Source organism: Mastigoproctus giganteus, chromosome 12 (genome assembly GCF_048544385.1).
Source record: "Mastigoproctus giganteus isolate SK-2022 chromosome 12, ASM4854438v1, whole genome shotgun sequence".
Classification (NCBI taxonomy): domain Eukaryota; kingdom Metazoa; phylum Arthropoda; class Arachnida; order Uropygi; family Thelyphonidae; genus Mastigoproctus; species Mastigoproctus giganteus.
The window spans coordinates 47,486,622-47,503,541 of NC_143586.1; the positions used below are offsets into that span (position 1 = coordinate 47,486,622).

General features: G+C 36.0%; 1 protein-coding gene across 3 annotated transcripts in view; it reads right to left on the reverse strand.

Moving 5' to 3' along the window:
- The window catches only part of LOC150077018 (equilibrative nucleoside transporter 2-like), a 140,523-nt gene that overhangs the window by 23,752 nt on the left and 99,851 nt on the right, over positions 1-16,920 (reverse strand). For all 3 annotated transcript variants that reach the window (XM_090385623.1, XM_090385621.1, XM_090385622.1), the window contains exons 10-11: positions 13,573-13,649; positions 9,546-9,657 (exon numbers count right to left, since the gene is read on the reverse strand). In XM_090385623.1, the coding sequence (XP_090241749.1) occupies positions 9,546-9,657; positions 13,573-13,649 (189 nt within the window). The remainder of the gene's footprint in view (positions 1-9,545; positions 9,658-13,572; positions 13,650-16,920) is intronic.

The window sequence follows — 16,920 nt, forward strand, 5'->3', positions numbered from 1 at the left end:
TCCAATTCTGTTCATCCTCCCCAATGATTTATACACCTCAATCTGATTCCCCCTTCTCCCCAAGATGCCTAGTTCTAAGCTCTCTAAATTACAGTTAATGATCTTTCCTCATATGAATGTCATGTTGTTCTTAACAGGCAATTCACTCATCTTTGGATCTTTCAAGAAGTTCAGTGTCCTTCTTTAGATGTGGCCTTCAATACTGAACACAATATTCCAAATATGAAATACTAACTTGTGAAATGGGACTATACTAATCAAATATGCTTTTTAGTTTCAGAAAACAGAAATTATTGTCTAAAGACTTTCTACAACGTGGCAAGTAAACTGATCATTTTAAAAAAGTAATTAAAAACAAAAGCTAGGCACACCAACTCAGATTTGCTAAATTTATTCATCACATCACATTCTAATCCAAAAATTCACTACAAACAAATGTATGATCAGAACTTGGTTTAAAAATATTCTTTAAAACCGCTCCACACTTTTCAATTTTTATGTTGAAAAATATTTGAATTATACATTCTCATTTATTCTAGTGGATATATGCCTTCCAACAACTGAATTCACCACACAGTAGCCTATAGGGTTATAATTGACAAACAGGCATTGAAATATAACCCTACAATCTTTATCACTGTGCTATGTAAGGCATACATGGTACAGTATTAGAGGTTAAAAGTGTTTAATTGGAAGTTTGTTTTCCATATACTAATTGAGTGCTCATGTATATTTGATATATTATTCATAGACTGGCTAAATTTCCTAATAAAGACTACCTGTTGTCTAAGGAGCAACCAGTGAGTCTTGAAACAGCTGTTGTTATGGTGTCTTCAGTTCTAGAAAAGTGGAAAATCCTTTTGCTGATCCATTTGCATAAAAAGATATTAGAAAATTTAATTCAATTTATAGATAAATACAAACTCTAATGTAAGCCTTGAGAACCAAAAGCCAGTTTCCAGATGGACCAAATCGCCTTTGGACCTTTCCCAAAGACGGAAACTGAACACAGAGGTAGACACAATTTCCACATTAATTCACTGATTCACCTCAGTTAAGTGAATAATACCAACTTCAGTTGCCCCTTCAAGGTCTCTCATATACTTCTACACTTACAATAGATAAATCACACATAATCATTTAGCTTTTTTCAATTATTTTAACAATTTTCGTAAATCATTCAATGAGACTTCTGTAGCTGCTGCAAGCCAATAAGTTTTCACTGAAATTTTATCGTATTTTTGAGAATATTAATTTGTGTTTTACAAATATATCAAATAGGATTAGTGGCATTCTTTAGCTTATTTTTTAAATTTAGCTAGTAATTTTGTAAGTTACAACTCACTAATCCTACTGCTATTGTAGCGGTTGCACATTTCTTTTGGCGGGAATATTGTAGCGTAACCAGTAGCTCAGAAGAACAGTAAGGTTTGAATTGTAAGAATTAAGTATTTTGAAGGGTTTAATCACCTATTGGGCATATATCTGTTGTATTTTTTAATTAGTTAATGTATTAATTTGTGTTTTACAAACAGATTCAATAGGCTTAGTAGCATTCATCAGCATATTTTTTAAAATTTAGCTGGTGACTTTGTAAGTTACAACTTGCTACTTTATCGTATTGGTGTTTTGGCTGGAATATTGCAGAGTAGAAGAATAGTAGGGTTTAATTGTAATAAATAAGTATTTTGAAGGTTTTAATCACTTTTTGGGCATATATCTTTTGTATTTAGCTAAGGATATAACTAATTCAGCATTGTGATCGTTACGGTATAGTGTAACTTGGTAACGTATATCTCGAATTTGATAGCTAAGGTATAATGTAAAACTATATAGCGGAATACATATTTATGCATTAGCTTAGTATAGTCAAGTATAGTTTAGTAAATTAATCAATTAAATTTATTAACCTTATTAATTTTCACTGTTAATTAAGTAAACAGAAATCATGCCCCAGACTAGAGCAGCAAAGTGCTGTGGTTCATGGGAGAACCGAAGGAGGCGATTCTCCAACACATCACAGCCTAAAGAAATGAGGAACTTTTAAAATGTTTGCAGACCTTTCTGGGATGGGTCATGATGCTACCAAGGGGGATGTCGTTGTGTGTGCTCGATATAAGCAGTGTGAATAAATTAGGTGCCAACTCAGCGTTGTTATGGGCCTTTATGAGAGCTTGAAGGACTTACGTTAGGTAACCCATCAAGCTCTCAGCTACCCACTTCAATGCCAGGGCTTGCACTTGATCATCTGGCAACACAGTGGCAACCTTCAGGGCAGAATGCTCTGGTCCCACAAGAGATAGTTACTGTTGGCAACTCTATTATCAGGGAGACAGGAAATATATTGTGCAAAAAGGATATGTGGAATAGGACCAAGGTATGTCTGACAGGAGCAAAAGTTGATGATCTTGTAGAGCAGACATCTTTTAAGGGCACAAAGGGTGATATCATTGTACATGTCAGCACTAATGACATTAAGAGTAGGAGATCTGCAGACTTCACAAGTACAGGTCAATGTTGAAAAAAAGTCACGTTAGGATTAAATTTGAAAGCGTCTGCAATTCTGCCCAGACATGATAGAAGGGAGTATATGATGAGAGGCTTGTCAATCAATTCAGCCCTGGAGAGATTGTGTAAGGCTTATGGGGTAGAATTTTTCTCAGCATGGTCTGTGCTTGTTAACATTGTTTACAATGTTAACAAGCACAGACATTGTTTCCTATTTAAGTGTATCCCATCCCTGTAGAAGCAATGGAGACATTGTTTCTACAGGGATGGGATACACTTAAATAGAAAGGGTGCAAGAATATTTACTGATGCTATCGAAGCAGTGTTAGGTGGGTTGCAAAACTGCTAGCTTGGGGGGGGGGGGGTTCACAGACTAATAGATTAAAGGTAGCCAAAAGAAGAGATGAAAGTTGATTCTTCCACTGCTTCTATTGGAATGAGCAGCAGCAGCAGCCTGCAAAGTGAGGTATTGCAGATTTCAAGGGCTACTGGGAGTCATCATGGAACAAGTAAATACATGGTTTTGTTGTTGTTTTTTGGTTTTTAGGAGCATTAGCAACTAAGGCCATATTGCTCCGGTGCGGTGGTCATTCCCTGACCTTTCCGCATACTCTGTATTTGGTGGTGACGGGCTCGAACCCCGGTCTAATCAAGAAGCGTGTGCTACGCACTGCTGCTCCTTCCCACCTGGCTACGGAGGCGCCAAGTAAATACATGGATTGTGTTAGGGTAACTAAGAGTAAGAATAGGTGTATGTATACTTGCATATACACCAATGCTAAGAGTATAGTAAATATATATAATGAGTTTGAAGTGCTAATCAAGACATCAAAGACAGATATTGTTGGGATAGCAGAGACGTGTCACACAGATATAAGCAGTGCAGAATTGGAATTTGAAGAGTACAGAAAAGACAGACAGGGTAGGAAGGGAGGAGGTGGTTATGCTGTTAGTTAAGAAATACATAAAATCTAAGGAAGTCCTTCCAGTTGACACGGGTGGACAGTGCAATGTTGAGTCTGTTTGGTGTGACATAAACACTGAAGGGGAAAATAAGAGTAGCAGTGTGTTATAGGCCTAACGACTCTGATGAGTTCAATGAACAGTTCAGCAGAGAAATGAATGGGCCAGTAAACTAGAATGTCTTGTAATAGGGGATTTTAACTTTCCAGATACTGACAGGAAGAACTTGTGGGTTGGTCACTCGCACGCTAGCAAGACTTGTGGATTTATTGGAGGAGTGTTTTCTACAGCAACGTGTTCAAGGGGGCAACCAGAGGGAGTAATACTCTTGATCTGATTATCAGAAGTGATTCTTCATGTGTTAAGTATCTGCAGATAAAGGAACCACTAAGTGGCAGTGATCACAGTGTACTGATGTGGGATTTACTTAAAGATGTAACTACCAACAGGGGTAAGGGGAAGGGATTTTGCTTTTTGAAATTGATGATGTTACAAATGGTAAATTCTAAATGGGAAGCCTTCGGGGACTTAATCTTGGAGGGTACTAGGCTTTCATACAAACTAAGAAATACTGTTCAAGGTTTAGGCCTAAGTGGATGTGAGATGAATTAATGCGGCTCGTGACAAAGAAGAAATTACATGGGATGCATATAAATTATCAGGTGACACAGAAGTCTATGGCAGATATAAACTAGTCAGTAATCAAGTCACAAAGGAGGTTAGGCAGGTGAAGGCAGATTATGAGAAATCTTTGGCAAAGAGTTCTTTACTTATGTAAATTTACCTATGTTCTTTACAAATTACAGTGTCTGGAGACTAGGCACCAGCGAGGTGATCTGATAGAGGTGTATAAAGCCTTGAATGGTTTGAGCATGCTCAATGCTGATGGGATTCTTCCTCTAGCTCAGAATAATCACCTGAGAGGGCATAAATTCAAATTGAGGAAAGACAGATGTAGGATAGACGTGCGGAGATTTGCCTTTAGCCAGCGGGTGGTTGGTTGGTGGAACAGACTTCCATCCTTTGTCGTGGAGGTTGATAGCCTAAATAAGTTTAAGGCTCAGCTGGACAGGTATTTTGAATGAACAGAGGGGTGAAGTGGAAGTGGGTTTTTTTTTTTTTTTTTTTTTTGGCTGATGCTGCATAAGCTTGCTTTCTTGCTTCAAATGCCTCTACTAATGCTAATGCTAATGTAAACTCTGAAAAGAAAGGGATAATTCAGATTGGTCCACTTAACATAGATCGTTTGACTATTGATGATCATGCTCAGGTAGCTGATAAACTGAATGAGTATTTTGCATCTATATTCACAAGAGTTATTCAAGGAGGGAAATGCCAGAACTTTATCAATCTCTAACAGGGAGCAAAGCGATTTTTTAATAACTGAGAGCAAAGTGGTGGAGAAATCGTTGAAGTTAAAAATAAGGAAGGCACCACGGTTGGATGAAATATATTCAGTCATATTAAAGGTGGCAGCAAAGAAAGTAAGCAAACCCTTAGCCATAATTATGAATGCTTCCTTGGACCATGGGGAGGTCCCCATGGACTGGAGATGTGCAAATGTGTCTCCAGTTCACAAAGGGTGACATGAGTAATTACAGACCTATTAGCTTGACTTCTGTTCCAGAGAAAATAATGGAGCCACTGGTTAAGGAAGCGATGCAGGATTATCCAGAGAAGACTGCAGTTATAGTTCAGACACAACATGGGTTTGTTAAGAGGAAGTCTTGCCTGACAAATTTGATTGGATATTATGATATGGTCATAAAGGAATTGGACACAAAGAATAATTTTGATATTATATACTTGGAGTTTAGGAAAGCTTTTGATACCGGGGCACATGGAAGACTACTGTACAAACTGGAGCAGTATGACATTAAGGCAAGTTGCTACAATGGATAAAAGGATGGTTGAATCGGAGAAAACAGAGTAGTTATCAATGGACACTGCTCTTCACGGACTAATGTTATTAGTGGAGTCCCCCAGGGTCCTCAAATTTGTACAGTAGTCTTCCATGTGTCACGGTATCAAAAGCTTTCCTAAAATCCAAGTATATGATATCAAAATTATTCTTTGCTTCCAATTCCTTATGACCACATCATAATATCCAATCAAATTTGTCAGACAAGACTTCTTCACAAACCCATGCTGTGTCTGAACTATAACTGCGGTGTTGGGCCCATTGTTGTTTTTGGTATTTATCAATGATATTGATGAAGGTATATTAAGGTTAATATCTAAGTTTGCTGACGATACAAAGGTTGGCAGGGTTGTTAATGACAGTAATGATAGTACGCTACTGCTACAGGATCTGGAAAAGTTGAGCAGATGGGCTGAAAGGTGGCAACTGAAGTTTAACATTGACAAATATAAAGTACTGCATATGGGTAGCAGTAGCTCTAGAGTACCATATCAACTGGGTGGTACTACACTCAGGGTAGTGGAGAATGAAAAACATTTCTGTGCAGTCAGAAATGAAGTTTTCTGTACAGTGCAAAAAGATTGCAAGAGTAGCTCATAGTGTCTTGTCAACGATATATAGGAATTTTGCTAGCAGAGATAATGCGGTGATTGTCCCCTTGTATAAGGCAATGGTCAGACTGCACCTTGAGTACTATATGCAGATCTGGAAGCCTCACTTTAGGAAAGATGTAGAGCTGCTGGAATGAGTGCAGAGAAGGGCAATGAGATTTGTGAGCAGAACTAAGTTTTGCAAATTGTGGTTGATGCTATATAAGCTTTCTTTCTTGCATTATATGCCATACTAATGCTAATTAGGAAGGATAGGTTAGATAGAAGGGGTGGTGGGGTGATGCTTCTTATCAGAAGCAGCCTGAGTGCGACAATAGCTTTCCCGGATTCAGACATTTCACTTGCTAGTATAGAGTCTGTATGGTGTGAGATAGTTGGAAACAAAGCTATAATGTGAGTAGGAGTAATCTACAGACCAGGTGATTGTGAAGATTATGACAAAAGCCTCTACATGCAAATGGAATGGGCAGGTAAGCATCAATGCCTTATTATGGGTGATTTCAATTTGCCTCTAATTGATTGGAGTAAATGGAAAGGAAACTCGACATGGGGAACAAAATTTTTAAATCAACTAGATGACTGTTATTTGTATCAACATGTCAGGGAAAGTACTAGAGAAAAGAATATCCTAGACCTCATCATCACACATGAATCAGATGACATAACAGGGCTGACAGTAGAGGAACCAGTAGCAGGAAGTGATCACGGAGTTCTACAGTGGATGATGACGAGAGAGGTAGCAGAAGTAAAAGGCAAAGGAATGGGTTTTAATTTCAGAAAAGGAAATTACGATGCCTTAAGGTACTACATGGCCTCTATTAATTGGGTAGATATCGCGCAGAGAATGAATACAATTGAACTGTGGTACGTTTTTAAAACATTAATCACAGATGCCTTGAATGTGTATATACCATTAAAAAAATACTCCACGAGAAGGGTTCCAAGTTGGATGAATAGTGAAGTTGCCACATTACTTGAGCAGAAAAAGGTGTCATGGAAAGGTTACAGAGCAATAAAAAGTACTGAAGCCTATAACAGCTACAAGGTGATGTGTAATAGAGCCACAGAAAAGGTTCGACAGGCAAAGGCAGTTTATGAGAAATCACTAGCAAACAGAGCAAAGAGGGGGGGATAAAGAATTCTTCACATATATAAATGCCAAGAAAAGCAGGACAAACCAGATCAGACCTTTACGTAAGGGAAAGGGGATAGTAATAAATACACCAGCTGCCGTTGCAGATGAACTCAACAGTTATTTTGCATCGATATTTACAAATGAAAAGCCTTTTGTGGCAATGGGAAATTGTGGGAGTGAAGTTAAAAAATATGTAATTAATGATATTGAAATTTCGCGAGATTATTTAATGAAAAAACTTTCGAGCCTACAGACCAGTAAGGCTCCTGGAGTTGATGGAATATACCCTATAATCTTAAGAGAGGCGGCAAGCGAGTGCATTGAACCATTGAGGCTAATTATGCGAGCATCACTAGACTCTGGGGAGATTCCCTTGGATTGGAAAAGTGCAAATGTATCTCCCATACATAAGGGTGGCTCTAAAAGTGAAGTTGGAAATTATCGACCTGTCAGTCTGACTTCAGTAGTAGGGAAAATCATGGAGGCAATGATCAAGGGTGGAATTCAGGATCATTTGGATCGAATTGAAATTCTCAAGGATACTCAGCATGGTTTTGTAAAGGGAAAACCATGTTTAACTAATCTGGTTCGCTATTTTGATTCGCTAATTTGAAAGGGTCACTCACAAGCTGGATTTAGGGAATAATTTCGACACTGTTTATTTAGATTTCAGCAAAGCTTTTGACTCAGTCCCACATGAGCCGTTGCTTTATAAGCTGGAACAGGTTGGAATCACTGGGAAAATCCTTAGATGGATAGCAGGATGGCTTCAGGGCAGGAGGCAAAGGGTGGTGATAAATGGCTATTCCTCATATTGGGTTGATGTAAGAAGTGGGGTTCCCCAAGGATCAGTATTAGGACCACTTTTGTTTTTAATTTTCATAAACGACATTGATGAAGGGATAGAGGGCGTGATGTCTAAATTTGCAGCTGATGTTAAAATTGGTACAGTAGTTAATGATCACTGTCAAGCTGAGCTTCTTCAGAGAGACCTAGATAGACTTCAAGAATGGTCAGAAAAATGGCAGCTGTGCTTTAATCCAACAAAGTGTAAGGTATTACACCTGGGAAACAGTAATCCCAAAAAAACTTATTCACTTGGTGGAGTTCAACTAAACCCAGTACTGGAGGAAAGGGACTTGGGTGTTACGATACGGTCAGACATGAAATTCTCTGAGCATTGTAAACAGGTTGCAAGGAAGGCCCATGGTGTCCTATCAATGATCTATTGAACTTTTGCAAGTAGAGATAGGGACGTGATAATCCCATTATATAAGGCTTATGTTAGACCACACTTGGAATACTGTGTTCAATTATGGAGACCGCACCTAAAGAAAGACATCGAGCTTCTTGAAAGGGTGCAAAGAAGGGTAACTCGCCTGGTGAGATCGGCAAAAGGGCGTCCTTATGAAGAAAGACTTCGAATATGTGGGTTGCAGAGTTTGGAAACTAGACACCTTAGAGGAGATTTGATTGAAGTGTTTAAGGCTCTGAGAGGCATCAGTAAAATGAATGAGGACAAAATTTTCAAGATTATAAATGATGCTAGAACTAAGGGTCATAAATTCAAGTTACGGGGGGAAAGGTTTAGATTGGACTGCAGGAAGTTTTATTTTAGCCAGCGAGTTATAAATTACTGGAATAAGTTGCCTTCATGGATGGTAGAGGCCGACAGTTTGGGGAAATTCAAAGGTCATCTGGATAGTACTTTCGGGTAAGGGAAGTGCATAGGATGATAGGTTTTATTTCCTTTTTATTTATTTTTTATTTATTTATTATTATTATTTAGTTATTTTATTTATTTATTTTTTTTGTTTGTTTTTATCATTGTTTTGTTTGGATTTTTTTTTTTTTTTTTTTTTTTTGGCTGGTGCAGCATAAGCCATAGGCTTTCTTGCACCATGCGGCCGTTACTAATACTAATGTCGACTAATATAATTTTCCTTTAAATACAAATTTTTCATAAAAGAAAAAAAAAACAAGGCATTCTCTTATTTTTGGAAATCTTTATGTAGACTATGTATTTTAAATATATATGTCTTCCTACTTTAATTAACATATAACATTTTTCATCTAGTATTGCTATCCTTGTACCATTCATGTGTAAACGATTTTTTTTTTTAAATTATTACTTTATCCCTGTAAGCAATTTGTTCCCAGAATTTACTATTTATGAAAATGTCCATTGTTTTTAAAACTTGAAAAATATACAAACATACACTGTTATGTAAGTAGACATACTATTTGTAAACTATTGCCTTGCTTAATTTGGCAATAAATAAATATAACAATAATAATAATAACAAAAGAGCATATGCCAAAAAATGCACTCATATTCAACTGTTACTTAATCCCTGTATTATTTTCACAAAACATTCTTGTTTTAATATATATTTCACTTACTAACCTGTTAATGGAGTATTTGGTGGTGACTCTGGTATAACAAGGACTACTACAGCTGGAAGTACTGACAGAGTAACCCAAAATATAAGGGTTACAGAAACTGCATACACCCACAACTGAAAAACATTAAATTCAACTAAATTATCAAGAACATTTCATATTTAATAACATCTGCTTATTATAAAATTATTAGTCTAAAAGCCACTGAATACTTTAATTTTCAGTTAGTGCTTGATATACTATCTATACTCCTCCCTAAAAATTAGAACCACTGAAATTCAATTTCATCATTAACCCTCTAGTGGTCACACTCTTAAAAGGAACACATTTAGTTGCATGGAATCTGTCAGACATTTTTTCTTATTATAAATAACTAACGTTGAAATGAAAACGATGTTTAATTAATTATGAATTTAATTAATTTATCTCACTTTTCCTCATTCAAAATTTCTTGTGCTGTATGCATGTTTTTACTCATCTTCAATTATAAACTCCCTTGTCTCAGTTTCCTGCTTTTCAATCTCCCTTGAAAAAAAAAAAATTATATATATATAAGTGATGGATACAAGGTGCAGATATATTACATGTTCTGTTGCATGGCACCTGTCAGATGTCAAACAACCACAGTTAAACCTCTTGTAACTCTAGGAAACTGAAACAAAAGCATAAAATACTATGTTGGAAGGGAAAGATACATGGGAGAATTCACTTTATCCATGATTTAAAAAAATAACAAAAATATAAGTGGTATCTGTCGCATGGCAAGTGACAGTTTAAAGGTTAATAATATCCTTCTTTTTCTTCAACTCATTTCAAGGGCTTAGTGTCAGACAATGTTAACTATAAAATTGCACTTTTGTTTTGAGATAACTTTAGTTTAACTTTATACAAATACCAATGCATATCACGTCATAGAAATGTATTTCTATAGTAGTTTACAAGTTAGCTTGGGCTATAATTTAGGAAGGATGTAGATTTACTTGAGCGTGTACAGAGAAGGGCAACAAGATTGGTGAGGGGAATGAAGGGATCCTCTTACCAAGAGAGGCTTAAGTTCTGCAAATTGCAGTGGCTGAAGACTAGTCACCTGCGCAGTGATCTGATTGAGGTGTATAAGGCTTTGAATGGGTTGAGCACGCTGAATTCTGATGGGATCCTTCCACTTGTTCAGATTACAAACCTAAGGGGGCATAAATTCAAATTAAGAAAGGACAGATGTAGAATAGATGTGCAGAAATTTGCCTTTAGCCAGCGGGTGGTTAATTGCTGGAACAAACTTCCATCTGTCGTTATGGAAGTTGATAGGTTGAATAAATTTAAGGTGGAACTGGACAGGCATTTGGAGGGAATGGTGTGATTTTTTTTTTTTTTTTTTTGGCTGATGCTGCATAAGCTCATACACTTGCTTTCTTGCATCACATGCCACTACTACTACTGCTATAAGCACATTTCTGGTAAACCAGAAATGTCAAAATGTCAAATGACTTTTTCTTGGTTAATTACAAAAACATTTACTACAAAATGATTTTGTAGTTAATGTTGTCTGACTGACATTAAACCCTCGACTTATGCATACCTGCTGCATTAGTACATTCCACCACAGTTAATCTGTCCTTGGCATTCTTAATTCCTGTTGGGGCTGTCTCATCAGCTGTAGTTAGTGTCTTCCTGGGGCAATAACGCCAAAACAATAATGTAGCATTAGTAGAGGCATACAATGCAAAAAAGCAAGCTTATACAGCATCAGCCAAAAAAAACCCTCCCATTCCACCCCTCCGTTCATTCCAAATCCTGTCCAGCTCAGCCTTAAATTTATTTATGCTATCAACTTCCACAACAAAAGATTTTGTTGTGAAAGTTGTGGAAAAGATTTACAAGTTAGCTTGGGCTATAAGCACATTTCCGGTAAACCAAGAAAATGTCGAATGACTTTTTCTTGGTTAATTACAAAAACGTTTCCTACAAAATGATTTTGTAGTTAACGTTGTCTGACACTAAACCCTCAATTTGTGGTATTAGAGTACTATTGTAACAACAATGCATGGTGTTGTGTACAGAATTATGGGTTTTTTTGTTTTATTTTCCTATATTGGGATTGGAATTATTATGCAAAAATGAAAAGCATATTAAGTTGTTTTCTGAACCACTGATTAAAAAATTACAGATGTTAATAATTGTTTAATTAAACAGTCTGTATGGTGATAAATAGAGTATACCAACCAATAATTATGAATTATGCAGAATACTTTAAAAGAAAGTGCAACAAATTCTGGGATATTCTAGAGACAAAAAAAGAAAGAAAAAATTGTCATATAAACATATATCCAAATCTGAACAGTTACACAGCCATGGTTGTTTGATTTGTTAAAAATAGCTGTTGAGTTTTCAATAGTAAAAAAATAATAAAAAATAAAATAAAATAAGTAAGGGTAAGAGTAATAAAATTTTCAACTGGTAAGCATACAACCCTAATGTAGTTAAACATTTTACTGGGTAAGTGTATACTTATTTTTATTTATATTTTATTTTTTATAAAAATTTTATTAGCAGTTTTCTTAAATTTATACAGCCATAGCTCCCATAACCATTCAGAACTAAACATATTTATATGACTTTTTTTTTTCCTTTCATATTTTGGATCCTATAATACAGTCCCCTAAACTTTTCACGCATACTTTCGAAACATCCTGTATGTCTTATCATAAAATAAGAAAATGCACTATTATATAAAATATACAAATATGACTATGCTCAAGTTCAGAGAACCCTGACATTTAACACATTAAAAAGTAAAAGTAGTTGAATAGCACTATATTTCAACAGATTTTGCACTTTCATTAATAAAATACATTATTCAATATTTGCACACTGGCCTTAATTCTATATTTTTTTATTGTTCAACTTTCTAACCAAATTTTGATTACTATAAATTCAATACATTTTTATACTGCACATATGTGGTTATAATTCTAATGGAATACAGTCCATTCCGGTTATTTGGGACACGTTGGGACTAGTGCATTTTGGCCCGATTAAGCGGCTGCCCGAATTATCCGAAGTTTCACGTAAATAGTTAAAAATACAATGTACCCCCCTTTTTTTACAATTGGTTCACTGTACAATCAAATCACGTTACGATGGACTCACCATAGTAAAGTACTGTTCACTATTTGTGATTGAATTTTAATTCTATTAAACAGCAATTCTAATTAGCAAAAATAGGAGAAATATTATCCACAGGCTATAAAAGCAAAGATATATTAAGCACAAATTTACCCTTTATTACCTTACCAATTAAAAAATTAAATGATACGTGAAAATCGGAAGAATATACGTGATAATCGGAATAATTAATACGTACTGTAATATGTATATACTAACTAGTTGACATTTCTGTTCACTGACATTTGTGGATGGGGGTTAAAATTTAAAACAGTAAAAAGATAAGCAATCAATAATAAAGAACACAGCACACATAAATTGCAAGTAACACAATACACGCAAGTGAGAACGGAGTAACAAGTTACAAAGCTTTAAAAATAGGAATGAAGAGAAGATCTGAAAATTAATTTTTTTATATGATTGAAGATTTCATGGAAGTGTAAACACATTTCACCATAATAACCCACAGAATCCCAGCTGTCGGTATTATCGCAAATTCAGTAAAATCGAGTTTACTGTCCATTTGTGCTAGATTTCACTAACAGAAAAGCCCAATAAACAGGTGACTGTTAATTGTTTTTATTCTTTTATGGTTGTGACCTCCAGAATTTCGACCGAACCACGTGGTACCGTCGGAGACAATCGTAGGGTAATCTCCAGTGCTGCAGTCTCCTGCTCCGATTAAATGGCATGCTGTCCCAATTAAGCGAAGTAAACCCTGGCTATTTTCGATTGGTTTCTGTTTTTTAAGATTTGCCCCAAATAACCGGACTTCACTGTATTTATTTTTGAAATATGCATGCATGCATGTATATGTGTGTATATTTGTACACACACACACACACACACACATGTATTGACACACCTACCTTTTTAAAAATTAGAAACAAAGACAATTTTGGTTGAGAAATCAGTTGTTCTCTGGTGTCAGGCTTTATTCTGGATGCTGAAAAAATAATTCATATCAGTTTTGATTTTCAGCAATTAAATACAGTCAAAATCTTTCAACTTTGGTACTAAAAGAATATAAGATATAGGATTATTTCAGTTATTAGAATCTTTAAAATAAAATATTTTTAAAATATTGTATATTTTAGATTACTTCAAATCAAGGTAAAACCAGTCTGGCATTAATGCATGAAAGTGTAAATGATGTTATGAACTGGAAATGGATGAAAGTAACTGACTGTAAGTGACACATGATAGGATGGTGACTCTTGAAATTTTCTGTATTTAAATTATATGAGTTATTGAATGCTTGAATATAAGATTCTCAGCTATGCATTCTACAAATAACATTCAAAAGGTTTTACTGTTAAGAAAAATTGCATACTTTAGGATAACAGCATCTATTATAATAATACAGCTTCTGAAATCTAACCATCTCTTCAAGCTCTTTCATTAATAAAATGAAAAACTTTCATTTATAAAATACATCTATTCCTTTAAGAAGAAATAAAAGTGCAAAAGATTAAAAACTTAATCAAAACTAACAAAATAACAATTTTTTTAAAAATTTTTTGTTGATTGCAGCTAGTATTCAGATAATACTTTTAAACATGGAGTAACTGAAATTCAAATTGGCCTGTTCCAGGGTATATAGAAAAACTGTTATCATAAGTGATATTCAAAATGTGAAAGAGGATTAGCTGAGATAATTACTTAATAACTACTTTAAAATGTCACCACCAAGGACAAACCATTTATTCATCAAAAATCATTGAAACATTTTCACTGTCAAGGGTATCATGTTGTTATAATTCCTTTATCAAAGAAATACCATCAAATGCTATGAAAATTATAAAAAAAAAATCCATTGATTTAAAAGATTTTATCATTAACCACTCAACCTGTTTTATGAAGGTGAACTGAAAAGTAATGCCTCTTAATTCATAACTCCAGCACTAGGTGGCATAGCAAGTTCCAATTAGGTTCTCCATGTAGCTAATAGTTTCAAGTTAATATGTGCACAGCATTTCTGCATGATTGTTCATTTACACATTACACTATTTTAAATGGAAGTATCTTTGAATATGCAGTTCAAACAAAATGCAGTTGCTGAGTTTTTGACTGCTGAAAACATTAGACCTGTTGGATGCATTTTTAAATGATAATATGACTGGAAATAAATCCTGGATTCATCATTAAGATCGAGAAAACAAGAAACAGTCCAAGGAATTTCACCATAAAACATCTCCATGTCTAAAAAAAAAATTCAAAGACCAAACATAAGCCAGAAAAGTGATGTCTACTGTTTTTTGCGATTTTATGAGTGTTATCCACACTAAATTTTGAAAAAGCAGACCACGATTAATTCATTCTGGTACAGTGGACAAACTGCATACTAATGACTCTTTTGGAAAAAAAAAGAAAGAAAATTAAGTGATTAAGGTCAGACAACATAGCAACATTGCTTTTAACAACATGAGTGTGTGTGATCTTACTGTAGTGTCATGCAGCATTGACAAGAATTCCACTGCTAAGATTTTAAGAAAAATGTGTCAAACCATTTTTGTCCCAAAAAGCATTGGAGATAGTATGAGTGGATTCAAAACATTAATATATATAGTATGAATGGATTCAAAACATTAATATATATAGTATGAATGGATTCAAAACATTAATATATATAGTATGAATGGATTCAAAACATTAATATATATAGTATGAATGGATTCAAAACATGAGCATATACACCAATAAGTCAAAACATTATGACCAGCAAGTCGTTATGCAAATTGAAGCAACTGCAGGTGAACTGTGGCACGTGCACAGGTTGGGACATGGTAAAAAAAATACCTGATACTGAGCTCTGTTAATCAGTGTTACTCTTGTTCTTCAGATGGGAAAGGCAGCGGACTTAAGCGAGTTTGACAAAGACCAAATTGTAATGGCCAGATGACTCGGTTAGAACATATCTGAAACAGCACAGCTGGTGGGGTGCTCATAGTCAGCCATGGTTAGTACCTACTGAAAGTGGTCCAAGGAGGGGAAACCAACAAACCACTGGTGAGGTGTTGGATGACCACAGCTCATCGTTACACTATTTTCGATGCTCGAGGTGAGCGAAGGCTCTCCCAGATGGTACGTGGCAACAGAAGGGCGACTGTGGCACAACTCGCCGGTAATTGGAATGCTAGTGACAGGAGTAATGTGTCACAACACACAGTACATCAAACGCTGCTGAAAATGGGACTGCATAGCCACAGGCTGCTCTGAGTGCCAATGCTAACCACGGTTCACCGGTGATAGCGCCTACTGTGAGCATGTGAGCATCAAAACTGGACCTTGAGTGATTGGAAAAAGGTTGTTTGGTCTGATGTATCACATTTCCTGTTGCCCCATGTGGACGGCCGGGTACGTGATGGCGCCTGGATGCACCGTGGGACAAAAACAAGCCGGTGGCGATGGTGTCATGCTTTGGGCGATGTTCTGCTGGGATACCCTGGGTCCACAGTCATCCATGTGCCAGGCACTCTGATGTCTACCACCTACCTAAACATCATTGCTGACCAGGTACACCATTTCATGGCAACAGTCTTCCCTTCTGGCAGTGCCGTCTTTCAGCAGGATAATGCGCCATGCCACACCCACCGCCTGGATTGTTCAAAACTGGTTCGTGCAAAATGAGGAAGACTTCCAGGTATTGCCCTGGCCTCCAAATTCCCCAGACATCAATCCCATCTGTGGTTTGTGTTGGAACAGCAACTCTAATCTGCAGGATCTCAATCACAGACCTTACAGGAGTTAAAGGATCTGCTGGTTGCATGTTGGTACCAAATAACTTTTTTTTCTTTTTTTTTAACCACAAGATACATTTAGAAATCTTGTAGCATCCATGCCTCACTGGTTATGAGCTGTTTTGGCTGCATGTGGCGGACCAACATCGCATTAGGTAGGTGGTCATAATGTTTTTCCTCATTGGTGTATAGTACGACTGGATTCAAAACATGAACTTATATAGTATGGATGGATTCAAAACATGAACATACAGTATGAGTGGGGAAAAAACATGTTTTGTAATTCCTGAATGATATTTTTGCTACCTGATCACATTATGCAGACTCTGTAACAAAGGAACAAATCTGAACATTTCTATGTAGGATGCTCCACTTTTCTAGAACTGTAAAAGAATTCTGAGAGGTCTATTTATAGGATACTAAGAAAAAGCCCACAGCCTCTGCTACCTGTTCTCTCATCATTATTTCTCAACTTCA